Genomic DNA, 26,741 nt, shown 5'->3' with positions numbered 1-26,741 from the left:
AACAATCCTCATGTTATTCGAAATCAGGTTTCAAAAGGCACCAAATCAAGGCAAGATCATAAAAAAATACTCAATAATATCTTCAAACCCCACAATCTTATCAAAGACAAACCAAATCTTGCAAAAATCATAAAAATACATATATCCTTCACTAAGCCAAAATCATCTGTTTTGTTAGAATGCATAAACTATAATACCCTAGGCGAATCAATTATACAACTAGATTGAGAACAGATGTCCTCTCTGAAACCCCAAACGCATAATCACTCTTAGATTAATACAATTTTAAGCTCAAAAAACATATCCAAAGCCGCAGAAACTTCGACAGTTTGACGCTAACGCATCACAGGGTTTTGCACTTTTGCTTTCGGGTACTAAAAAACTAGAAATTCGATAAACACTCTACATCACGAAAGAAGACAAGGTACATAAATGCTTGATTCCAAAACTCATTCCATCAAAATAATTTATACACAAACGATAAAATTAATTATACATAAATTTCAATGATAGGACATACGATCGCTATCTAGAGAATAAAAAAATGCAATCGCCCATCAATTCACCCGCCGCAGAGTCGATCGAGAAGGAAGCTTGAATATCAATTCACGTTTGTTCCAGCCGGAAAACCAGCGGCGGTCGAGGCGCCGTCTGGCGGAGAAGCGAAAATCGTCGTTCCCGCGCTTCCAAAAAATCATATAGAGGGTGCGGTTCCAAGAGCCCACGTGGGCAAAATAGATCCGAATAGAGTATCAATAACAATAATAATAATAATAATTTCCGGGTTGTGCTGCCCGACCCGACCCGACTAGACTTGTTATAATTAAATATTTTATAAATATATTAACAAGTGAGATTGTACGAATAATGTATCGTAGGTTATTGGTCAAACATCAGGATAGCAAGGTCATATAGAACCGGGTGGCAATCCGGATTCGACCCATTTATTTGAAATCGGGTTCAGTTACATTGATATTTAATCGGTATGAATTGGGTCTTTGGTGTATTCTTTTATTGAATTTAATCAAATTTTAACTATTTATCAAAATTATTTTTTTAAAAAATATCAAATCAAAATTTTTATTTTTTTATTTTTTATATTATACTAAAAATCAATTTTATATTCAAAATATTATATCAAACGTCTATTTATACTTATATTATACCGTTAGAATCTAAATACATCTGGGATCTGAATAGAGTTTTGGATCTAATTATATACATTCGGGTAAAATTTCGGGTCTAACTATATCGGATCTATACTCTATCCATTGTCATTCCTACATAAACATATGCAAACTTCTATGTTTGGAAAATTGGAGTTTAGGGATTGGTAAATTTATTGAACCTTCAAATTTAATTTTTTATTTTTTTATTTTTTTTTAACTAGATTGTGCATTTATTAAAATAAAAGTTAAAAAAATAGTAATAATTTGATATTTAATTATTTTATGAGATAAATATAATTGATGTAATTTTTCTTTGAATTTTTATTTTCTTTTTAATTTTTCTACCTATGCACCCCTAGATCTGGAAATGTCTCACTAGACCTACAAAATATTGACTCTTTAATAAGATAAAATAAAATAAAATTTCTTTATAATATCAAAACTTTAAAGTATGAAACTTTAACTTTTCTGTATTAATTAATATATTTAATTAAATAATTGTTGTATAAAATAAATATAACACAATAGTATTAATTTTATTATTGATGCAGCCATAACTCAAGAGTTTGTTTTTTTTCCCTAAAATAAATTTGATTAGAATTGTATTGTTAAACTATGTATTTCTTCCATTTCCCTTGTCCCCTTATCATTTAAAATTATTTGGCTTAAATAATAGTACTTCATTATTTCGATAATTATATTATTTGGCTCGAACATAAAAAATTTAAAAATATAGTAATAATATTTTAATAAAAAATTTTAATTTAAAACAAAAAAGTAAAGTAAAATTATTATAAGGAATTTATTAAAAATTGATATATATATACAAAAAAAAAAAAAAAAAAAAAAAAAAGTGATGTGATAAATAGAAAAATTAATGACAAGTGAGAATCAAATGTAGGGAAGCCAAAAACTAAAGTTATATCTTAATTTTTATCATTATTTTATTAATTAATACACATATAATAATATTAATTTTAATAAACCAGACTTAGCCAGATATGAAAGACTGTCATAGGTTCAGGCATTGCCCGATTCATTAACGTGTCCGATTAGGTACAATTTAAAAAATTTTAGGTCTTTTTTCGGAGACTCAAACAATCTTTTTCATTGAATTGGATTTTCGGACTATATCTAATTTTGTCCGCTTTACTCTTAGGGGCGTTTGGTACAGAGAATGAAATTTAGGAGAAATGTAATTAGTAGAGAATGATAATTAATTATCTTGTTTGGTAAAATAGAGAATTTAGTTGAGAAATATAAAAACAAATGCAGTTGTATGAATGATCAAACAATAATAAATTATTGACCGGATAAAAAGATATGAGAATTCATGAAAAATATATTTTTGATGATTTTTTTCTTAAAAAAATTATAATTTCTTAAGAGACAGTAAAATTAAATACTTTAACAATAAATTATTATTATTATTTTTTTTTTTTGTAAAATTGAAATAATATAATTTTAAAAAAAAATTATAAAAATTAAATAATAGAAAAAAAATTTAAAATTTTTAAAAATATATACTACACCATCATTTATTTCCAATTCTCTGCGCAGGAGAAATGAAAATAGAGAAATGTAAATGATTTATTTCTCAAGTTTCATTTATCTGACTCAAACAAGTAAGAAAAATGATACCATTTTCATTTGTCAGGTCTTATTTTTCTGTACCAAACGCAACGTTAAGTCACTAAATTTAAAGATATTTTAGATACATAATATTAGTACTTTTTAATTTACTAAAAAAACAATTAAATGAGACAGGATTCAAATTTGATGTTTGAACCATACTAATATAATAATATATAGAGAGAAGAGACAGATAATTAATTCAGATTGCGTAATCACGGAGAAAATCATGAAAAATATCTTTTATATATATATATATATATATATTAAATCATTAATTTTATTTTTTATTTATTTTGCTTGATAAAATATATTATTATATATATTTGTAAAAATTGTCATTTTTATTATCTAGTCGCACGTCATGTTCACAGGATAGTTGTTCCATACCGATCATGCGTGGCTGGAGAACATAAATAATGATTTTTGTAAATATATAAAATATATTTTATCAAATATAAATAAATAATAAAAGTGATAATTAAATATACTTTAATCATATTTTTTCTGTTCTTTCCTTTAATCACGTGTAACTTGCTCAAAAGGTTGGAATAGCTTGCATCACCTCATTATATTGAAAGTGATTTCATATAAATATATATCATATGTAAAGATCTAAATTATGTTAAATTTATCAGTTGAATTATTACAAAGGTGTATGATAAGTAGGGACGACCAAATTATATACTCCCTCTATCTCAAAAGAAATGTTATATTAAGAGTTGACACAAAAATTAAGGAATAATAGTATTTAATTGAAAGTTGATATAAAATAGAATGTAAATGACTAAAATGTCCTTATTTTTTGTGAAGGATTTTTAAGAGTATGTTAGAGTAATAATTAGGGATAGTATGGAAAACTAGGAATAATTTTATTATAAATTGGGGACCACGGCTACTAAATAAGGAAACAAGACAATTGTTTTGAGACGAACGAAAATGGAAAAACAAGACAAATCTTTTGGGACGGAAGGAATATATAATTTATTATTTATATATTCATTTTTCACAAAATGCATTAAATAAAATTAAATATTTATATTTTTTATATTGCATTATAATATAATTTCATCGTACCAACATCTATATATATTAATTAAAAATTTTACTATTCAAAACTCTAAACCCACGTACAAAACACTCATTATAATATAATACTCACTAGTAAATAATTAAAAATGTATTAGTGAACATAATTATTGTATAATAAAATAATTATAAATTAAAATTAAAATAACTAATTAGTTTAGCTAAAAATTTTAAAAAGTATAAATTAAAAAATTTAAATGAGACTATACAATTCATTTGAAAAAAAAAAAAAACAAAAACAAAAGTGAAAAAATTAGTGTAACATTTGAAAATGAAATATGAACACTATAAATGAAAGTGATGGAGTATATGTTCAATTAAAAAATAATTTTATATATCTTAAATATTTTAAAATCTTAGACTTTAATATTTAGTATGAATTTATTTTACATAGAAAAAAAAACATAATATAAGTAATTGAACAATTATTGTATGTAATCAATGTAAATTAATTTATATAATTATACAAATTTACACACACATATATATATATATATATTTATTTATGAGAGATAACAATAAAGAAGTAAAAGCATATACAATTTTAATATAAAAAATTGCAAAATAACTAAGATAAAAAGAATTAGAAGTATAACTAGTATCAACCTACACTTCAACGAAAAAACAAACCTTTGTTACACCAATGCAGCTCATCACCTCAATAATTAATAAAAAGTTGGAGAAAATTATGGAATGAATAAGAACAATTGTAATAGAATTTTTTAATTTTGGTCTTTTTATAATATTATTATTATTTTTTTCAACACCATTATAAATATATATAATACTTCATATATTTTATCATAGCACAAAAAATTAATATTTAATATAAAATATTAATTTTATATTATCTACACAATTTTTTATACACTTAAAAAATATATATATATATTTCAAGCAAGTTATTCAAATTTTAATATAATATAAATAGGGTAAACTGTTTTTTAGTACCCCTTTATTATTTTAGTCCCATAAGTGGAGCTTGTCGCAAACTAGTCCCATAAGTGAAAACTTTTCGCTGTTTTAGTCCTCCGGCGCCGGAGACACCCGCGTGGCTCGCCGGAGGTGATGTGTCCGCCAGGTGTTGCTGACCTGGTGGACATGTGGATTTTTTATTTTTTAAATTTTTTTAAAAACTTATTTTTAATTTCATTTGTATTTTTTTTTATTTTTTTTATTTAGTCCAATTTTTTAAAAAAATAAAAAAAATAAAAATAATAAAAATAAATCCACGTCCGCCAGGTGTCGCTGACCTAGCTGGACACCTGGCGGACACGTCACCTCCGGCGAGCCACGCGGACATCTCCGGCATCGGAGGACTAAAACAACGAAAATTTTTCACTTATAGGACTAATTTGCGATACGCTCCACTTTGTAATTATTTACTGATTATATTTTACTTAAACTATTGCAATAATATGAACACGTTTAGTGGGACAAACAGAGTATTTAATATATTATTTTAATTATCTTTACACATTTAATTGAAATTATATGTTATCCATCAATTTTTAAGTGTTGATTAGCTAGTTTTAATCAATACTCCAACTATTCTGAATTATATATATTTTTGTACCGATTTGAAAATATTTTTCTACTATTTATATTTGTCCATTTAAAAGTATTAATTTTTTATTATATTAAAAATATTTACATACTTAATTCTAAAATATTTTTAATTTTGATACAAAGTACAAATATATCAATATATATATATATATGATAAAGTACATGAATAATAATAATATTTTAAATAAAAAATAATTTAAATTTATTTTCCCATTATTAGTTTTACTTGGGTGAAAGTACCATACTAGACAACGACAATTTAGCTTAATTTACAAAAGAGCGTAAGGTACAGCTTTTAGTGGCACAGCTTTCCTTAGTGTAATTCCCATTCTCTCCCTCATATCCATTTTCGCCGCCGGCCGCCAATCGAACCGGTGGAGAACCGACCCGAGCGCCAGCGGCAGAATCCGGCCGGCAAGCGGCACCGCCGGGCAGATCCGCCGCCCCGCCCCGAACGGCAAGAACTCGAAATGCTGCCCCTTGTAATCCGCCGCCGTGGCATCCAGAAACCTCTCCGGCCGGAATTCCAGGGGATCTTTCCAGGTCTCCGGGTCCCGCCCTATGGCCCACACATTCACCAGAATCTGAGTCCCGGCTGGAATATGGAACCCCTGAAATTGGCACGGCTCCATCGCCTGGCGGGGAACCAGAAATGGCAGCGGCGGGTGGAGCCGGAGAGTCTCCTTGATCACTGCTTTTAGATACGGCAGATTCTCCAGGTCGCCTTCCGTCACCTTCTCGCCGGAGCCGATCGCCGATCGTAACTCCGATTGGACTTTCGCCAGTGCCGCCGGCGCACGAAGGAGCTCCGCCATCGCCCACTCTAACGTGCTCGTCGTCGTGTCCGTTCCTGCCGTGAACATTTCCTGCCAAATTGGATGCACGGCGAGTTAACAAATCTACGGTTTTAAATACTTATTTTTTATTTTTATATTATATTAAAATTTCATTTCAATTGAATGTATTTGTCCCTAAACAAGTAAATTAATTTCACAGCGGCGGCCGCAGCGCCACCGCCGGAGATATATAATATAAATGAAATGAAACTCACGAAGACGATGACGTTGATGGTGGAACCTTCTAGAACATCTCCACGGTACCCCAACAGCACGTCAAGGTAATCCTTTCGGGTCCTTCCAGAATCTTCCATTCTTTCCCGGAGAAACTCTCCGGCGATGTCGAAAGCTTGTTTCACGTGGAACTGAGTTGTTCTTCTGATCCTCTGCAAATCGAGCCATTTCAGACATCCCCAAAAATCAGCCAAATTGGGCTTCCCTGCCCACTCCATCGTTTTTCCGGCGTGGTAGAAGAACTTGGCTCCTCTTTCCGATTCCGAATCCAGCAAATTCCGGGATAAAACAAGGTTTCCGATCAGGTTAAACGCCATCACAAAAAACAATCTACCGAAATCGACGGCGGCGCCGCCGTCCGCCGCTGTCTTCACGTTTTCCACCATCTGGTCAACGCATGCCGCCCTCACGTGCCGCATGGCGTCGATTGGCGCGGCTGCGAAAAACTCGGCGGCGCAGAGCCGCCGCAGCGTGCGCCACCGGGGGCCGTACTGAGCCGTTATGAGAGAGCCGTCGTTGCCGACCTCGCCCTTCATCGACTCGAAGATCTTCCGTCCGGCTAGCGCAGTGTCGTGGCTCTTGAACATGGCTCGAGCGGCTTGGCTCGACGAGACGAGCACTGTGGTCATAGAGCCAAGCTGGAGAGTCATAACTGAGCCGTGCTTTTTGGCCAGCTCGGCTAGCGACTGGTGCGGCGCCGAGGCGCTTCCGATCAGCTGGAATATGTTCCCAAACACCGGCCACCGCCGTGGCCCCGGCGGGAGGTTGCGCCGCCGCATCTCCTGTCTCTGGTGGACCGTCGCCGCTGCCCATGCTGCCCAGAGAAGGAAAGCCAGGGCGATACTAACAGCTTCGTAATCCATTTTTGTTTAATTTTATTTGATTTAGATCAATAAATATTCCTTGAAGGGCTTTATGTACATGTTAAGGAGTAAGCCAAATTATAAAAAATAATGATTTGTCCATCCGAATGAGACGGAAATGATTAGGACTGATCTCAACATGATCTAACCGATGCCAAATGGGTTGCACTTGAGAAAGTAGTTAATAAATTGTCTTGGTTCATGTTATAGATTATGGAATGTGCTCTAGAGCAGATAATAGTGTTCCAAACCAGTAGCACGAAAACTGACTGCTAAGAAATCCCAAGTTGTCCTAGCAGTTTCAAATTGGGTGAACTGAATCTGGAGTGAACTGAACCTGGACCATCGGATTCTATTCTTACTGCCTCAATCATCCAATTTCTCAATATATGATTCCACAGCTTTAGTGGTAGGTCGCAACGTCTCCTGTAGAAATATGAGCAACGGGAGCGACAATATCGCCCGTAACAATCCGCCATAACTTTCTGTCTATCAAGAAATTTTTTATTTATTGTATCCATAGACTGTAATTATCTCCGGACAAGGTAACATTTATCGGAACATATCTCAAACCGAAAACAAATCAACAAAAGCATAGACAAAATCATATCGGAACCGGAATAATAAACTTAAACGATCACGGAATATTGCTCAAACCGAAAAAGTGAAAATATCATCAGACAGGAAATTAAATCCCGAGAACGCCGGAAAAAAAATCTCCGGCGACCACTACTGCACGCACCTCCACACGCCGACGAGGCGTCCGGTGAGATTCTTCGTCAGACGCGTGAAGGCCACACGTTAAGGCCACACGCGCCGCCCTTCAGGCTGATCTTCCGGCGGTCGGCTCGTCTCACGGCAGCGCTTCTGGTGGTGGGGGCGGTGACGGTTCGAGATGGATCTGAGACTATCGATGTTTTGGTTGTTTTCGGATTATATGGGGAGAAATCAAGGCTCTGATACCATGTTAAGATAAATGGAATAAATTGAATTTTTTGAATAATAATTATGGTACAATGTCATATATATATATATATATAAGAGATATATTAGACCGGGATATATATAACTAAATATATATACAATATATATCAACAATGTACATGTTAAGCAATAAGCCAAATTATAAAAAATAATGATTTGTCCATCTAATTTGTCCTTTTTTATTTTTTTGTTTGTTTCATATAATTAATTTTTTTTTTCAAAAATATAATTATACACTTTAACTATATTTTAAAATTTATAATTTATAATCTTTTTATTTTAATTAAACGGTTTAATTATCTTAATTTTAATATATAATATTTTAGGTTGGATTATTAACCTTTTTGTAAGATAAATAAAGTGTATATCGTTTATATAGTATTAATATGTGTATATATTAATATGTTTTATTATTTTATTATAATATAACATTAATACTTATGAGATAAAATTGATAACAAAATTATATTAAATTTAAAACAAAAGAATATAATCGAAAAAAAAAAAAAACTAAGTATCATTATCCCGAAATCAATGAATATTGATTTTAAAATATAAGAAAATTTCATTAATTCTAACTCTAATATAAATGATATTAATCATATCCCGATAAAATTAACATTTAATTGCTGTGATAGATATAAATATATTTAACGTAACATCTGGACCGATCATGATTGTATACAATCAATCAACATAGAAGCATCAATAAAAAAAGGGAATATATAAGGCGGCGTGTCTCTCTACTCCGGCGAGGCGCTTGCCAACATATTGTATCCGTTGGTCTACGCCGCCAACTTTTAAACTAAAATAACACTAATTATTTTATATAATTTTTAATAAAAATTTACTTATTATTTTTTAAAAATATATCATATCAAAATACTATTTAAATAAGAATTAAAATCAAATGTATTTTATTTCAAAACAATTTTAAATTACAATCAAATAAATTCTTGCTTAATTTAAATACATGTAATACTAATATTTTTAAAACTCCTACAAAAATCAAACGGATAGATAGATATAAGAGGAGAGTATCTAATTAGAGTGTGTTTCGTTTATGAATTTTTTCATAAATTTATTATTCATCAATTTTTTTTTTATAAAAATATCAAATCAAATATGTATTTTTTATTTTTTATATTATGATAAAAATCAATTTTATATTTAAGATATACACTTATTTATATAATATCATTCAACTATTATTGTTCAAAACTTCTATTATTAAAATCGCAACTCAAAATTCAGATCTTCAAGCAAACACACCCTCAAAAAAAAAAAAAAAAAAAAAAAAAACACACATACACACAACTCAAAACAAAAATACCCTGAGTATTATAAATTTTTTTATTAAAAATTGATAAAAATATGATAAAATAAATAAGTAAAAATAGCGAAAAATTAATTAATATTTATTAAAATATGAATAATAAATTTTTAAATAAATAAAATTATTTATTAGGAAGAGATTAAATATAAATTTAAATATGGTAACGCAACACATCCTTAATTTTGAACTTACTTTGGTTACACTTTAGGGCAACGACTGACGGACATAAGGAAACATGAAACACTTTTATGATACGTTATTTTTATTGTTTTTACTTATTTATTTATTTATTATTATTTGTATTAATAAGATTTGTTTTGCTTGTTTTGAATTTAAAATTATCAATATCTTATTTATATGATTTTTAATAAAAATATACTTTATCCCATAAAAAAGAGTATTATTTATTTTGTATATATAATTTTTTAATATTAGTATTATATTAATTATAGTAAAAAACAAAAATATTATTTTAATTATAAGAATAATTAAAAGTAGCGCAAATATAATTTTTTTTTTTATTTTAATAAAAAATAATTATGTAATAATAAAATTGAGATATTGTAAAATAATATTTTTGAACTAGTTATTTTATACCAAAATAAAAATATTTATATGTTTTGAGTAGACAGAAAAAAAAAAATTATTTTGAGAGTTGCAGCGGTTGTGCGCGTTTGGTCCGGGTTGTACACATGAAACATGCTTATGTTTGGTTGGATTTTTTATTTAAAATTTAATTAGTAAAAAATTTGAAATAGTATAATATAATATAAATAAATATTAATATGATATTTTAAAAATAAAATATTTTTTTAATATATTATAAAAACAAATGATAAGTGTGTTTTTTTATATTTTTAAGAAAAAAAAAAGAGTAATAAAAATTTTCAAAAAAAATTCTTTAGAAAAAAGAAAAAAAAAAAAAAAACACTTTGTAATTGATATGTGGGGGAAAATGGTGCAGGTAAAGATTGCTGCTTGTGTATTTTTCAACATTGTTAGTTACTTAGGTTTATTTTTTAATTTAATTTAATTATATATATATATATATATTTTTTGTGCTTGATTCAGAATGATTATTGTGTTATTGTGGCCCCAGCTCTTGCATTTTTTTTATGTTCTTAGTAGTAGTTTTTTTGTTTTGTTTTTAACTGACTAAGGGTGTGTTTGTTTGAGGATTGGACTGGATTTATATTATTCATCCAATTTTTTTTCCCCAAAAACATCAAATCAAACACCTATTTTTCATTTTTTATATTATACTAAAAATCAATTTTACATTCAAAACATCACATCAACACCTATTAATATCACATCATACAACTATTCAAATTCAAAATACAAACCCCAAACAAACTAACCCTAACTTGGCTCCAGGATGGGCACTTTGATCGAGACAAGTTCACCAAGGGACCAAGCATGCTTCATCACCTGGAGAAACACATTGTGCTGCAGTTTCTGCTTCTACATGGGTTGAAACCACATGGAAAGTGCACGGTTGCTTTTTCTGTTGATTTCTCTCTTACAATTTACTATATTAACCTTCTTCTTTAATCGAATGTTTGCTTGCTTTAAGATTTAACAAAAAAAAAAATAAAAATAAAAGTTAGACTCACACATAAAAAAAAATAAAAAAAAAAAATGAAAAAACAAACCGGATGTAAAAAATATAAATACCATATCATTTTACCTATCAAACAAGATTTCAAATTCCAAATGCAATAAATCTTATACATATAAATTTTAGAAATCTCAATTCCAAAAACAAATCTGTGAATCAAGCAGTTGATAAGAGTTTAACTATTAAAAAATTTAAATGAAATTTATTTATGTAATTATGCGGTGGGACCCACCCTATAAAAATAAAATAATAAATAAAAAAGACAAAATCACCAAAAGTAACACTAATCACGTATGAATTTTAGAAATATTAGTATTATATTGAGATAGAATAGAAATAAAGATAAAAAGATTAAATTAACTCTATTAGTATTGTATAATATAAATATAATAATATTTATGTAATATGTTGTAAATTGAAAGGATATTTGTAATATTAAATAGATAATACAATTTCTAAAAAAAATAAATATTTTATTAGAAAACACACTAAAATAAAAAAATGGATAAATTGTTAAATGACAGAATATATAATTATTTTAGATTAGTTTAGATTAGATATATAGATATTAGATTTGATTATATTTATATATATATATATATTGTACTGTGTGTTTAGCTCATTCATATTGAGCTACTGCTTAAAACAGAAAGAACCTTCTTGATCTTTTTCTTATATCACAAGAGCGTAAGAGCATTTGTTACGATGAGTGTCTTTACTATATTATTTTTTTTATATCTCTCTTCCACATCATATATATATTATTATTCAAATTATTTCTTTCAACACCCGTTATAGTATCATTATTTTTACCTATTACTTTTACAATTTTATAAAATTCATCATAATGATGTATTTTTATATATTTTTATTATCTAATAATATATAAAGAATATTTATTATGTAATATTATACTATTTTTTTAAAATATTAATTTACATAAATTATAATAATATTATATAATTTTTTATATTATGAAATATTAAAATTATTCAAATTTATAAAATTAATGGCATTTAAAAATCTGAATGATTGAAATAGATTCGGATTAATATATTGCCCGAATAATTTTTCGTTTTTGATAGTTTTGTTAAAAAATTAGTTGAAAAAAAAGTGAATATAAAAATTTAAAAACAATTAAATGTTAAAATTGGATATATAAAAAAATTATTAAAAAATAAGCAGTAAGTTGTGACCTTTTAAAATAAATTGGGACCAGAATTGATAATTTTTATTTGAATGAGACCAAAATTGATAATTATGATATTGAATGAGACCAAAAAATGACTTTTACTCCCCAAAAAACATAAAAAAATAATACTCCCTCCGTCCCAAAAGTATAGTTTTATTGTTGGCACGAGATTCAAAAAATATTGATATAATATTGGTAATTGGTAAAAATTAAGGATAAATGATTTTTTTGCTATGTTAGTATAAAAAGCAGTGATAATTATGTAATAATAATGAAAAAATAGGAATAATTTTACAGCTATATGTTTATTTATGAAAATAAGAGTATTATTTTGAGACGGACAAAAATGGTAAATATTGTATTAAGATAGATGAATTACTACATATTAATAAAATAATGTAAATTATAAATTTTATAATTAAATTGAAAATTTTATTTTGGAATTATTATTGAAATAGATATATGCTCGAATCCATTTTAAGAGTGAGTTAATATTTTTTAAAAATAGAGTAATAAATTTATAAACAAGAATTTATTCATCGTAATATTTTCAAAACAAAATTTAAAATAATATCCAAACACACCCAAATTCCGTTAATGAAAACGGTCCGGTGCAAGTGAAATAGGGCGGCACGCGCAAGCCACATGCCCACATGACGGGCTCGTTCACGAAGGTAACCCCTCGTTAGCTTTCAGAATCCGCGAAACGAAACTCTAATCACCTTAAAAAAAAAAGAAAAAAAAAAAAACCCAATCACCTTAAAAAAAAAAACAAAAAACCCAATCACCTTAACGGCGCTCCTTCTTTTCATGTCCTCCGTCTACTCCGCTCCGTTTCCGTCAACTTGACGCCGTCCATGGCCTCTTGTGGCGATGACTTTTCCCTCCTCGACGACCACCAAAACCCTAACCCCGCCCAACCCCCAACCGCCTCCGCCACCCAAACCCCACCCTACCAGATCAACCCGTACGACCACGACTCCGATCCATTCGATTCCGAGCCCGATCCGAATCCGATTTCCGGAAAGCGCCTCATCGATCGGGATGAAATCCACAGCGGAACGCCGAAGAGGTCGAGATTGCCTTCGTCGGGAGGGAGCGGGGACTACAGGAAGGATCTGGAGGAGTGGAGTGATACGGCGATCGGATGTTTGCTCGAGGCGTATAGCGAGAAGTTTGTGCGGTTGAATCGGGGGAATTTGCGAGGTAGGGATTGGGAGGAGGTGGCGGCGATGGTGAGCCAGAGGTGCGAGAATCAGACGAAGAGCGTCGAGCAATGTAAGAACAAGGTTGATAATTTGAAGAAGCGGTATAAATTGGAGAGGCATCGGTTGAGCAGCGGCGGCGTTGCTGCGAGTCATTGGCCGTGGTTCAAGCAGATGGAGCAGATCGTCGGAAATTCTCTTGCCGCTAAAGCTGCTGCGGAGGAGGAGAAGTCGTCCGTCGGCGTTGGTGCGCCCTATTCCGCTATATAATCCAAAAGGTATACATACATCTGAAAGCTGTGATTCCTAATTCCAGATCGGGAAACAGAAATTTGAACACTGCTGTGGTTTATAGAAGCATGATCGAAATCTGGACAGTATAATCTGATGCTTCATTCCTTCCAATGGAAACCTGTTTTTGACAGGCTAGGAACATCGATCAACAGTACCAGTGTTCAAATTAACAATGCCAAATTGAAGCCATCAAACAATCTCAGACGACGAAGAGTGGTGTTCAAAATTAGCGGTGCTGCTCTAGCTGGAAGTGCTGCTGCACCTAACAATGTAGATCCAAAGGTGTATTTTCATCTTCCTCGTTAACCTGTCGAATTGAAATGCATGCTCTGTTTTATACTGAATCTCAAAGGCACAACCTAAGATACGACGAAACCATTCTACCTTAAGAACATAGTCTCTACGCATCTTTGATGATATTGTATAGATGATTCTATAGGTTTTAGAACAACTTTCTCCTTTCAGATATACCTTTTGCTTGCTAAATATCGAGATAGAATACATTTCCTTGACTGAGCTTGCAAATGCTTTTAAAAATTGTGGTTCTCTCCATAATTTTGATTTCTTTCCTGAGCCCTATGGCGCTTCCATTTTACAGAATGTCCTCCAATGGTGTGCCACTGTAAGTAAGATACTTCTTTGATTTGGTATTTTGGGAAAATTGGGCTGTGGAGAGTCCTATTCTGTTGGATTTCATACTCAGAAGATCCAATTTGTAGCTTGTTGCATATATTTTATAAGACATTTGAATTCTTTTGAATGGTGATTTGGTAAACTAGGTGGCCTGCCCTCGAACATTTCATTCCTTTGGTCTGCGGAATCTTCCTTGATTTATTGTGTAATTTGGATTATGATCACCAAGAACCTCAATACCTGTATGATAGAAAACTATTATTACCGAAGCTGTGATTTCTAAACTCATCACCTCAAGTTTGTTCGGAATCTACATCGAAATCATTGGAAAAAATTCCTCCATGTTCTTAGCTTTAAGCTTTGATTAATTTTGTAATCGTTCATGTCACAGGTGGCAATGTTGATTGCAAAAGAAGTTTCATTAGCTTGTTTTGCTGGAGTTGAGGTATGAATACAAACTTCAGATTCTTTACTTGTCTTTCTGGGTATCTATTTTGCCCACCCACACAGCCTTAAATTCTGTCCTAGGTGGCTATAGTTGTCGGTGGTAGAAACTTCTTTTGTGGAGATACGTGGGTCACCTCAACTGGATTTGATAGGTGCACTGCATATCAAATTGGGTAAGTTCTCTAATTTAAAGTCAGGTTTTCTTTTATCTTTAAAACAAATTATGCAAGGTTTTCTTGGGATTGTTATTCAACAAATTTGCAAAAGAAAGGCGATGATTGGTACTATCCCAAACACATTCATGGACAAGAATTTGTGGGGATGGAATGAGGAAGATACGGAAGCACATCGGCCATTGTTTCCATTTTCGAAGCTATGTTCTCCCATGCACTTGCCGTTAACAGTTCCAAGGCGACTCACTATTCCCTTAGTAGACGAAGAGAACTGGTCTAAGGTATATGCTGTTGGCTGTGCCTTATGTGCACCAATTCTTCTTGCATTTCTATGGAAAACAATCTTGATAGTGGACATCTTGAGCAAGATTGTTTTATTTCAATTTTTGCTCCCAAAGATTTCAAATACATTTCTAAATTTGATGTTGAATTGGCAGCATTTGTGAGTGAAATTGGGTTCATATTCTTGGAGTAATGGTTACTGATTCAATAGAACTTTGAGTTTGAGTTTTTGCTTGAATTTGAGTTGCATAGAGCTTTCATCTTTAGGGGATTGGCTGTTCACACATGAGGAAACAAGAATTCAGGCAGCTTATGTGATTATTTTCGGTCTTAATTTTGAGGAAAAGATTGCTTGCAATTGCCAATTGGTGAGACCAAGATTTTATGGCTTGCTATATTTTATTATCCTTCTACAGACAATATTTCGTTTATTTTTAATTACAGTATATATGTATAAGTTTTTATGGATTCATGTTAGATATTTGATGCACCATAATATGTGTTTATGGTTTGTAATTATGAAAATATACATTTGTGGTATGTTATTCTGCAAGGACTGATCATAAATAACTATTTTTTTGCTCTAATCACGCAAGTGTGGATACATCACGGCTAAGGATGTTCTTGAATTAGTTGAGGAACATATCCTAAAGGGTGAAATCGTTGAGAAGTTTTGGAGGTTTAACAATTCTCTCTTAATATATATGTTCTCTTCTCCTCCCATTCTTATCTTAGATTGATAGATAATTCAAATTACATGTATTACTAATTAAATCAGGGGCCAAGTGGGTACTACTATTGGCAAATCAAGTGCGGCCTTATTTGATAGCCACAACCCACCAAGTGGGCTTGATACAGTTAAAGTTAAACCAAAAAGAGATGCCACCTGGATTGTGGTTATTATATTGAGCATCACTTCATCTGCTACTATTGCCTATGGCATCTACCGAAGAAGAAGGTGAAGATTTCCTTAATCTCTTTGCAATGCTTACAATTTATAATAAAGAAAGAGCTATAGTAGTACTACTAATAGTTCAAGTAAGTAGTCATGAGTCTTAACATTGATCTCATAAGACGAGATTGATGAAGTTGGTTAATTTCCGTTACTCTTCGAATGTTTGTTGTTGTTTAGCCTCTTGACATTGATAATCCAGATGCATGCATAAGAAGGGTAATATGATATGTATGCCCTTTTGTTTGTTATGGAATTTTTAGAAATATCGTTTTATGCCACTTTGTTTGTTATTTCCATGCAAAGACCAATGGTGTAGTGTTTTATTTCAAACGGCCCATTTATGATGAAAGTTATACTTATGTTTGAATTCATGAAAACATATATTTTGAAACATTGGTCTGTAAGAGTGTCCATCTGGTAGTAAACTTTTGAAGAAACACATATTGCATACCTATTATGAAAGTAGTATATAGAGATTTGTGAATAATTTGTTGCTCTGTAAAATATTGTTTGAATTATGTATGAAGGAAGTGAAATTTTATGTTCTCTAAGCGCCGTTTGATTTAAGCTATTATTCACAATATGGTGTTGCAGTTTTAATATTTCAACTTGCTTTGTTAAGTTTCGTCGAAAGGTTTGTTTAAAATTTATTTTATTCTCCGTGGTTTTTTTACTTAGAAGATTACTGGCATATACTCAACAATGTGGAATTTTAATTAAATTTACGAAATTCCTGCATGATAGATATTGTTTTGTAAATTTGTTGGACCAATTCATGGTTAATTATCACCAATATATGTTGAGAGATTGTTTTTTATTTAGAATTGAATAAGGTTGATTTTAGACTTGCCCAGGTTTCGAACTGTCGGTTTGAACTGCCGGTTCACCGGTTTTCGAACCGATGGTTACGGTTCAAACCGAAACCCGGCACAGACCGAACCGAAACTGTCATCCCCACGGTTCGGTTTCGGTTTGTGAATTTTTTAGACCGTAAGCTGCCGGTTTGCGATTTGAACCGGCGGTTTGTATTTTTTTATTTTTTAATCTCTCACCACTCACCGGGGGTGGTTCAGGTAAAGAAGAAGAAGAAGAAAAATAAGGAGGAAAGAGGGAGCAGGGAGCAGGAAGACCGAAAAGAAAAAAAAGGAGAACGACGTGCGGCTGCAACCATTTGTATTTTGTAATTTTTTATCATATCAATACTTTTATATTTATTTTTATGTAATTTTTTATTTTAAATTTAATTTAATGATTTACTATATTTATTATTTTTATAATGTAACAATTGAATTAATTATTTATATATATGATTTTTACATAATAAATAAATAATAAATATATTTGAATAAAATTAATATCAAACTTAATTATTTTTAAATACAATTCAAATTTAGAAAAATAGAAAATAAAAAATATTAAAAATGAATATATATAGACCGGTGATTCAAATTGAAACCGGCGGTTTTTAAACTGTAATCGAAACTGTCAAACGGTAACCAAAGCTGTTATTCGGAAGGTTTGGTTTCGATTTTATATTTTGACAAATCGTAACTGGCGATTTGAACCGTTTGGGCAAGTTTAGTTGATTTCCCTTCCACTTCAACCCCTCGTCTAAATGACATGATCTCATGACATTCATTAAAGTTACTAACTACTGAATCATGCTTATTTAATCTTGTATTGGTGCAGGCACCGTCAGAAAATTTGAAATCAGAAGGTACATCGTATGGCAACAATTCTATTTCATACCTTTTATGGGTGTAATTGTAAGTATTTTAGCTTTTTTTGTGAAATTTTCATTTTCTATAGGATTTGGCTGGTTTGTAGATACAATAAAGTAGATTAAATGAAGTTTATATAATAATGAGATTTTTAAAACTTTAGCGGATTAAGCTATTTGCAATGTGCTAATATGGTGTCTATTGTATTATAATCCTTTCACCATTTGCAACTTGGAAATCTACATGTAGGCATCAAATATGCTTTGGGTTTGTAATTTCCATCATGTTAAATGAAAACAGATAACATTTCTTTTCGATTGATAAATTTATGTTTTACTATGTGCACTACACTTTTATAGAGTTGAAATTTATAGTTAATTGCATCAAAGATCAGAGTCTTTCACTTCATGTGGTGTAATTTTTTCAAACATCTGCACCTTAAAATGTCAATTTATCATGCCACGGTTTTTGCTTGATCCTATATATCCATTAGTTTATAGAAAGTTAGAAACAAATTTAAATTATTGTGCATAGTTTAGTAAGAAATTGTAGAATAAATATAATTACGTGTGCAAATTAGTCACGGATAAAATTTCGTGATTGATGTCACTAGTAATTTACTTATAAATTTATTTATGGAATTTTCTTGTGAGGAATTGCTTACGAGGTATTACTAACAGAATACTCACGTGTGTCCTAGTTTGACTACTATTAAATAGTGAATTTGTTGAGTGTTTATGTAGAATGAATAGAGAAATTTATACAGGACACACATATCGTATGTATGAGGTAATACCTATCCTAATTTGTATATGTTTTTTTTTATCATCTACAGTTGAGTCCATATTTACAGAGCGGTTGGCAGCTTTTGATCATGGATCTGAACATAAAAGCCACAAGAACAGTTGTCATTTGTAATTCAGGTAACAACATTCTAGTTGAATATGGGCACTACCTATATAGGCTTGCAATATAGTTACAACTTTAAAATTCCAGTATTCATGTGTATGTATATGTGTGAACATTAATTTGTTGTCCACTAGTTGTTGAACATATTTCCACAAGGCAGACAGGTCTAATTTTATTTATAACGATTAAAATAGTTGTAATATTCTGCTTAATAATTTTCTAACGGACATTTGTTTCTTCCATCTGAATTATGCTATGTTGGCACATTAAAGATGGTATGAACAAATTGTTTGTGAGTTGGTACTAAATAGTCTTAGTTTAGAGAATTTGATAAATTGTATTTTGTAATAATAATGCTTTGAGAAATTTCATAATAATAACAGTTATAGGAAAGACCAGTGTAAGCATGATTTTTATTTTTTTTAATTAATCTCTTACTTCTAGGAGTTATATGTGGAAGCATTGAGAAATTGTTTCTCCAGTGCAGCACTATTGCAATTCGATACAAAGGTATTATTGGAAAAAGCTTCAACATATCAACGGATTTAAAGGAAAAAGCTTCAGCATATCGGTGGATTCAAATTTTAAGGTATGTTGCTTCCATAATTTGAGAAAGTTGACATAATATTTAGCAAAAAAAAAAAAATGTGGCAATTTTAGGCTGATGTTACTCATTCCGACACGCAAAAAATTAGTGCATTTTTTGCGTGAAAGAGAGAGTAATATTTTTTTGGTTTATCTCGGGTTGTTTTAAAATTGAAGCCCGATAAGCCCGGCCTGATTATGGATTGGGTTTGAAAACCCAAACCAAGGCATGACCCGGTTTCTAAGTATACCGGGCCAGACCAGCCCACAATTTTAATATTAAGTTTTACTTAATTTTGTGTTTTTTTATTAGAAGATAAGTTATAATAGTCTAAGTTGATATAATTAGAAAACGATGTTATTTGATAATTAAGAATTAAAAAAATATTTAATTAATGTAAGTCCCGGGACGTAAAAATAAATCTATTTCTATATGCATAATGCTAAATTAAATTAAATGCATAAATGTAAAATGATAGGGACGATTTACTCTCTATGATGTGTTCGGTCGTCCGGCAGCTCCCTCTCGTATGCATCTAAAAAGATTTAAAATAGATATTAGAATATATGTATAGGAAACAAAAAAATAGTATTAAAATCACTTACCTTGGATTTGAAATCGAGATCGAAGGATCTTTGCGGATCCCCTCGTCTCCACATAAGCTTTACCTACAAATTAAAAACACTTGAAAATAAGTTAGTATAAAATATAGAATCAAAAAAAATTAATGCATGCATGTCCCGGGACCGACGTAAAAATAAATCTATTTCTATATGCATAATGCTAAATTAAATTAAATGCATAAATATAAAAGGATAGGGACGAATTACTCCCTATGATGTGTTCGGTCGTCCGGCCGCTCCCTCTCGTATGCATCTAAAAAGATTTAAAATAGATATTAGTATATATGTATAGGAAACAAAAAAACAATATTAAAATCACTTACCTTGGATTTGAAATCGAGATCGAAGGATCTTTGCAGATCCCCTCGTCTCCACATAAGCTTTACCTACAAATTAAAAACACTTGAAAATAAGTTAGTATAAAATATAGAAACAAAATTAATGCATGCATGTCCCGGGACCGACGTAAAAATAAATCTATTTCTAAATGCATAATGCTAAATTAAATTAAATGCATATATGTAAAAGGATAGGGACGAATTCCTCCCTATGATGTGTTCGGTCGTCCGGTCGTCCGGCCGCTCCCTCTCGTGTGCATCTAAAAATATTTCAAATAGACATTAGTATATACGTTATGGAAACAAAAAAAATATTAAAATCACTTACCTTGGATTTGAAATCGAGAACGAAGGATCTTTGCGCATCCCCTCGTCTCCACATAAGCTTTACCTACAAATTAAAAACACTTGAAAATAAGTTAGTATAAAATATAGAAACAAAATTAATGCATGCATGTCCCGGGACGGACGTAAAAATAAATCTATTTCTATATGCAAAATGCTAAATTAAATTAAATGCATAAATGTAAAAAGAAAGGGACGAATTACTCCCTACGGTCGTCCGATCATCTGGCCACTCCCTCGTCTCCCCATAAGCTTTACCTACAAATTAAAAACACTTAAAAATAAGTTAGTATAAAATATATAAACAAAATTAATGCATGCATGTCCCGGGACGGAACGTTAAAAATAAATCTATTTCTATATGCAAAATGCTAAATTAAATTAAATGCATAAATGTAAAAGGAAAGGGACGAATTACTCCCTACGGTGTCGTCCGATCATCCGGCCACTCCCTCGTCTCCCCATAAGCTTTGCCTACAAATTAAAAACACTTAAAAATAAGTTAGTATAAAATATAAAACAAAATTAATGCATGCATGTCCCGGGACGGACGTAAAAATAAATCTATTCTATATGCAAAATGCTAAATTAAATTAAATGCCATAAATGTAAAAGGAAAGGGAAGAATTACTCCCTATGATGTATTCGGTCGTCCGATCATCCGGCCACTCCCTCTCGTATGCATCTAAAAAGATTTAAAATAGATATTAGTATATATGTATAGGAAACAAAAAATTAGTATTAAAATCACCTACCTTCGATTTGAAATCGAGATCGAGGATCTTTGCGGATCCCCTCGTCTCCACATAAGCTTTACCTACAAATTAAAAACACTTGAAAATAAGTTAGTATAAAATATAGAACAAAAAAATTAATGCATGCATGTCCCGGGACCGACGTAAAAATAAATCTATTTCTATATGCATAATGCTAAATTGAATAAAATGCATAAATGTAAAAGGAAAGGGACGGATTACTCCCTAGATGTATTCGGTCGTCCGATCATCCGGCCACTCCCTCTCGTATGCATCTAAAAAGATTTAAAATAGATATTAGTATATATGTATAGGAAACAAAAAAATAATATTAAAATCACTTACCTTGGATTTGCAATCGAGATTGAAGGATCTTTGCGGATCCCCTCGTCTCCACATAAGCTTTACCTACAAATTAAAAACACTTGAAAATAAGTTAGTATAAAATATAGAAACAAAAAAATTAATGCATGCATGTCCCGGGACCGACGTAAAATAAATCTATTTCTATATGCATAATGCTAAATTGAATAAAATGCATAAATGTAAAAGGAAAGAGACGGATTACTCCCTATGATGTATTCGGTCGTCCGATCATCCGGCCACTCCCTCTCGTATGCATCTAAAAAGATTTAAAATAGATATTAGTATATATGTATAGGAAACAAAAAATAATATTAAAATCACTTACCTTGGATTTGAAATCGAGATTGAAGGATCTTTGCGGATCCCCTCGTCTCCACATAAGCTTTACCTACAAATTAAAAACACTTGAAAATAAGTTAGTATAAAATATAGAAACAAAAAAATTAATGCATGCATGTCCCGGGACCGACGTAAAAATAAATCTATTTCTATATGCATAATGCTAAATTAAATAAAATGCATAAATGTAAAAGGAAAGGGACGGATTACTCCCTATGATGTATTCGGTCGTCCGATCATCCGGCCACTCCCTCTCGTATGCATCTAAAAAGATTTAAAATAGATATTAGTATATATGTATAGGAAACAAAAAATTGTATTAAAATCACCTACCTTGGATTTGAAATCGAGATCGAAGGATCTTTGCGGATCCCCTCGTCTCCACATAAGCTTTACCTACAAATTAAAAACACTTGAAAATAAGTTAGTATAAAATATAGAAACAAAAAAATTAATGCATGCATGTCCCGGGACCGACGTAAAAATAAATCTATTTCTATATGCATAATGCTAAATTAAATAAAATGCATAAATGTAAAAGGAAAGGGAGGATTACTCCCTATGATGTATTCGGTCGTCCGATCATCCGGCCACTCCCTCTCGTATGCATCTAAAAAGATTTAAAATAGATATTAGTATATATGTATATGAAACAAAAAATAATATTAAAATCACTTACCTTGGATTTGAAATCGAGATCGAAGGATCTTTGCGGATCCCCTCGTCTCCACATATGCTTTACCTACAAATTAAAAACACTTGAAAATAAGTTAGTATAAAATATAGAAACAAAAAAAATTAATGCATGCATGTCCCGGGACCGACGTAAAAATAAATCTATTTCTATATGCATAATGCTAAATTGAATAAAATGCATAAATGTAAAAGGAAAGGGACGGATTACTCCCTATGATGTATTCGGTCGTCCGATCATCCGGCCACTCCCTCTCGTATGCATCTAAAAAGATTTAAAATAGATATTAGTATATATGTATAGGAAACAAAAAAATAATATTAAAATCACTTACCTTGGATTTGAAATCGAGATTGAAGGATCTTTGCGGATCCCCTCGTCTCCACATAAGCTTTACCTACAAATTAAAAACACTTGAAAATAAGTTAGTATAAAATATAGAAACAAAAAAATTAATGCATGCATGTCCCGGGACCGACGTAAAAATAAATCTATTTCTATATGCATAATGCTAAATTGAAAAAATGCATAAATGTAAAAGGAAAGGGACGGATTACTCCCTATGATGTATTCGGTCGTCCGATCATCCGGCCACTCCCTCTCGTATGCATCTAAAAAGATTTAAAATAGATATTAGTATATATGTATAGGAAACAAAAAATAGTATTAAAATCACTTACCTTGGATTTGAAATCGAGATCGAAGGATCTTTGCGGATCCCCTCGTCTCCACATAAGCTTTACCTACAAATTAAAAACACTTGAAAATAAGTTAGTATAAAATATAGAATCAAAAAAAATTAATGCATGCATGTCCCGGGACCGACGTAAAAATAAATCTATTTCTATATGCATAATGCTAAATTAAATTAAATGCATAAATATAAAAGGATAGGGACGAATTACTCCCTATGATGTGTTCGGTCGTCCGGCCGCTCCCTCTCGTATGCATCTAAAAAGATTTAAAATAGATATTAGTATATATGTATAGGAAACAAAAAAAACATATTAAAATCACTTACCTTGGATTTGAAATCGAGATCGAAGGATCTTTGCAGATCCCCTCGTCTCCACATAAGCTTTACCTACAAATTAAAAACACTTGAAAATAAGTTAGTATAAAATATAGAAACAAAATTAATGCATGCATGTCCCGGGACCGACGTAAAAATAAATCTATTTCTAAATGCATAATGCTAAATTAAATTAAATGCATATATGTAAAAGGATAGGGACGAATTCCTCCCTATGATGTGTTCGGTCGTCCGGTCGTCCGGCCGCTCCCTCTCGTGTGCATCTAAAAATATTTCAAATAGACATTAGTATATACGTTATGGAAACAAAAAAATATTAAAATCACTTACCTTGGATTTGAAATCGAGAACGAAGGATCTTTGCGCATCCCCTCGTCTCCACATAAGCTTTACCTACAAATTAAAAACACTTGAAAATAAGTTAGTATAAAATATAGAAACAAAATTAATGCATGCATGTCCCGGGACGACGTAAAAATAAATCTATTTCTATATGCAAAATGCTAAATTAAATTAAATGCATAAATGTAAAAGGAAAGGGACGAATTACTCCCTACGGTCGTCCGATCATCTGGCCACTCCCTCGTCTCCCCATAAGCTTTACCTACAAATTAAAAACACTTAAAAATAAGTTAGTATAAAATATATAAACAAAATTAATGCATGCATGTCCCGGGACGGACGTAAAAATAAATCTATTTCTATATGCAAAATGCTAAATTAAATTAAATGCATAAATGTAAAAGGAAAGGGACGAATTACTCCCTACGGTCGTCCGATCATCCGGCCACTCCCTCGTCTCCCCATAAGCTTTGCCTACAAATTAAAAACACTTAAAAATAAGTTAGTATAAAATATAGAAACAAAATTAATGCATGCATGTCCCGGGACGGACGTAAAAATAAATCTATTTCTATATGCAAAATGCTAAATTAAATTAAATGCATAAATGTAAAAGGAAAGGGACGAATTACTCCCTATGATGTATTCGGTCGTCCGATCATCCGGCCACTCCCTCTCGTATGCATCTAAAAAGATTTAAAATAGATATTAGTATATATGTATAGGAAACAAAAAATTAGTATTAAAATCACCTACCTTGGATTTGAAATCGAGATCGAAGGATCTTTGCGGATCCCCTCGTCTCCACATAAGCTTTACCTACAAATTAAAAACACTTGAAAATAAGTTAGTATAAAATATAGAAACAAAAAAATTAATGCATGCATGTCCCGGGACCGACGTAAAAATAAATCTATTTCTATATGCATAATGCTAAATTGAATAAAATGCATAAATGTAAAAGGAAAGGGACGGATTACTCCCTAGGATGTATTCGGTCGTCCGATCATCCGGCCACTCCCTCTCGTATGCATCTAAAAAGATTTAAAATAGATATTAGTATATATGTATAGGAAACAAAAAAATAATATTAAAATCACTTACCTTGGATTTGAAATCGAGATTGAAGGATCTTTGCGGATCCCCTCGTCTCCACATAAGCTTTACCTACAAATTAAAAACACTTGAAAATAAGTTAGTATAAAATATAGAAACAAAAAAATTAATGCATGCATGTCCCGGGACCGACGTAAAAATAAATCTATTTCTATATGCATAATGCTAAATTGAATAAAATGCATAAATGTAAAAGGAAAGGGACGGATTACTCCCTATGATGTATTCGGTCGTCCGATCATCCGGCCACTCCCTCTCGTATGCATCTAAAAAGATTTAAAATAGATATTAGTATATATGTATAGGAAACAAAAAAATAGTATTAAAATCACTTACCTTGGATTTGAAATCGAGATCGAAGGATCTTTGCGGATCCCCTCGTCTCCACATAAGCTTTACCTACAAATTAAAAACACTTGAAAATAAGTTAGTATAAAATATAGAAACAAAAAAATTAATGCATGCATGTCCCGGGACCGACGTAAAAATAAATCTATTTCTATATGCATAATGCTAAATTGAATAAAATGCATAAATGTAAAAGGAAAGGGACGGATTACTCCCTATGATGTATTCGGTCGTCCGATCATCCGGCCACTCCCTCTCGTATGCATCTAAAAAGATTTAAAATAGATATTAGTATATATGTATAGGAAACAAAAAAATTGTATTAAAATCACCTACCTTGGATTTGAAATCGAGATCGAAGGATCTTTGCGGATCCCCTCGTCTCCACATAAGCTTTACCTACAAATTAAAAACACTTGAAAATAAGTTAGTATAAAATATAGAAACAAAAAATTAATGCATGCATGTCCCGGGACCGACGTAAAAATAAATCTATTTCTATATGCATAATGCTAAATTAAATAAAATGCATAAATGTAAAAGGAAAGGGACGGATTACTCCCTATGATGTATTCGGTCGTCCGATCATCCGGCCACTCCCTCTCGTATGCATCTAAAAAGATTTAAAATAGATATTAGTATATATGTATATGAAACAAAAAAATAATATTAAAATCACTTACCTTGGATTTGAAATCGAGATCGAAGGATC

At 31.2% G+C, this 26,741-nt stretch overlaps 3 protein-coding genes, 1 long non-coding RNA gene and 1 pseudogene across 4 annotated transcripts in view; 3 read left to right on the top strand and 2 right to left on the bottom strand.

Moving 5' to 3' along the window:
• Nucleotides 1-5,672: 5,672 nt before the first annotated feature.
• Nucleotides 5,673-7,510, bottom strand: LOC127239620 (iridoid oxidase-like). The gene is made up of 2 exons (XM_051257857.1): nt 6,511-7,510; nt 5,673-6,325 (listed from the first exon to the last, which is right to left on the bottom strand). The coding sequence occupies exons 1-2, from the start codon at nt 7,390-7,392 to the stop codon at nt 5,729-5,731; spliced, it is 1,479 nt and encodes a 492-aa protein (XP_051113814.1). The 5' UTR covers nt 7,393-7,510; the 3' UTR covers nt 5,673-5,728.
• A 5,872-nt stretch (nt 7,511-13,382) lies between these two features.
• On the top strand, nt 13,383-14,330 carry LOC127239716 (trihelix transcription factor ASIL2-like; annotated as a pseudogene).
• On the top strand, nt 13,860-17,782 carry LOC127239622 (uncharacterized). The gene is made up of 8 exons (XM_051257859.1): nt 13,860-14,008; nt 14,156-14,306; nt 15,049-15,102; nt 15,186-15,277; nt 15,372-15,558; nt 16,156-16,238; nt 16,338-16,517; nt 17,588-17,782. The coding sequence occupies exons 3-8, from the start codon at nt 15,055-15,057 to the stop codon at nt 17,589-17,591; spliced, it is 594 nt and encodes a 197-aa protein (XP_051113816.1). The 5' UTR covers nt 13,860-14,008; nt 14,156-14,306; nt 15,049-15,054; the 3' UTR covers nt 17,592-17,782.
• The window catches only part of LOC127239624 (uncharacterized), a 30,166-nt gene continuing 21,028 nt past the window's right edge, over nt 17,604-26,741 (top strand). The window contains exons 1-4 of the mRNA XM_051257862.1: nt 17,604-17,694; nt 18,204-18,280; nt 19,071-19,158; nt 19,589-19,733. Coding sequence (XP_051113819.1) covers nt 18,269-18,280; nt 19,071-19,158; nt 19,589-19,733 — 245 coding nt within the window. The 5' untranslated portion in view covers nt 17,604-17,694; nt 18,204-18,268. The remainder of the gene's footprint in view (nt 17,695-18,203; nt 18,281-19,070; nt 19,159-19,588; nt 19,734-26,741) is intronic.
• LOC127239627 (uncharacterized) lies at nt 22,049-24,536 on the bottom strand. Its single transcript, XR_007836171.1, has 3 exons — nt 24,275-24,536; nt 23,176-23,238; nt 22,049-22,136 (listed from the first exon to the last, which is right to left on the bottom strand). It is a non-coding gene; the product is annotated as an uncharacterized LOC127239627 (long non-coding RNA).

The sequence above is a fragment of the Andrographis paniculata genome, unplaced genomic scaffold, assembly GCF_009805555.1.
Source record: "Andrographis paniculata isolate CXL003 unplaced genomic scaffold, ASM980555v1 Contig78END, whole genome shotgun sequence".
In the NCBI taxonomy this organism is placed as follows: domain Eukaryota; kingdom Viridiplantae; phylum Streptophyta; class Magnoliopsida; order Lamiales; family Acanthaceae; genus Andrographis; species Andrographis paniculata.
Note: the sequence above shows the minus strand (reverse complement) of the source record. Positions and strands in the feature narration are given on the sequence as shown.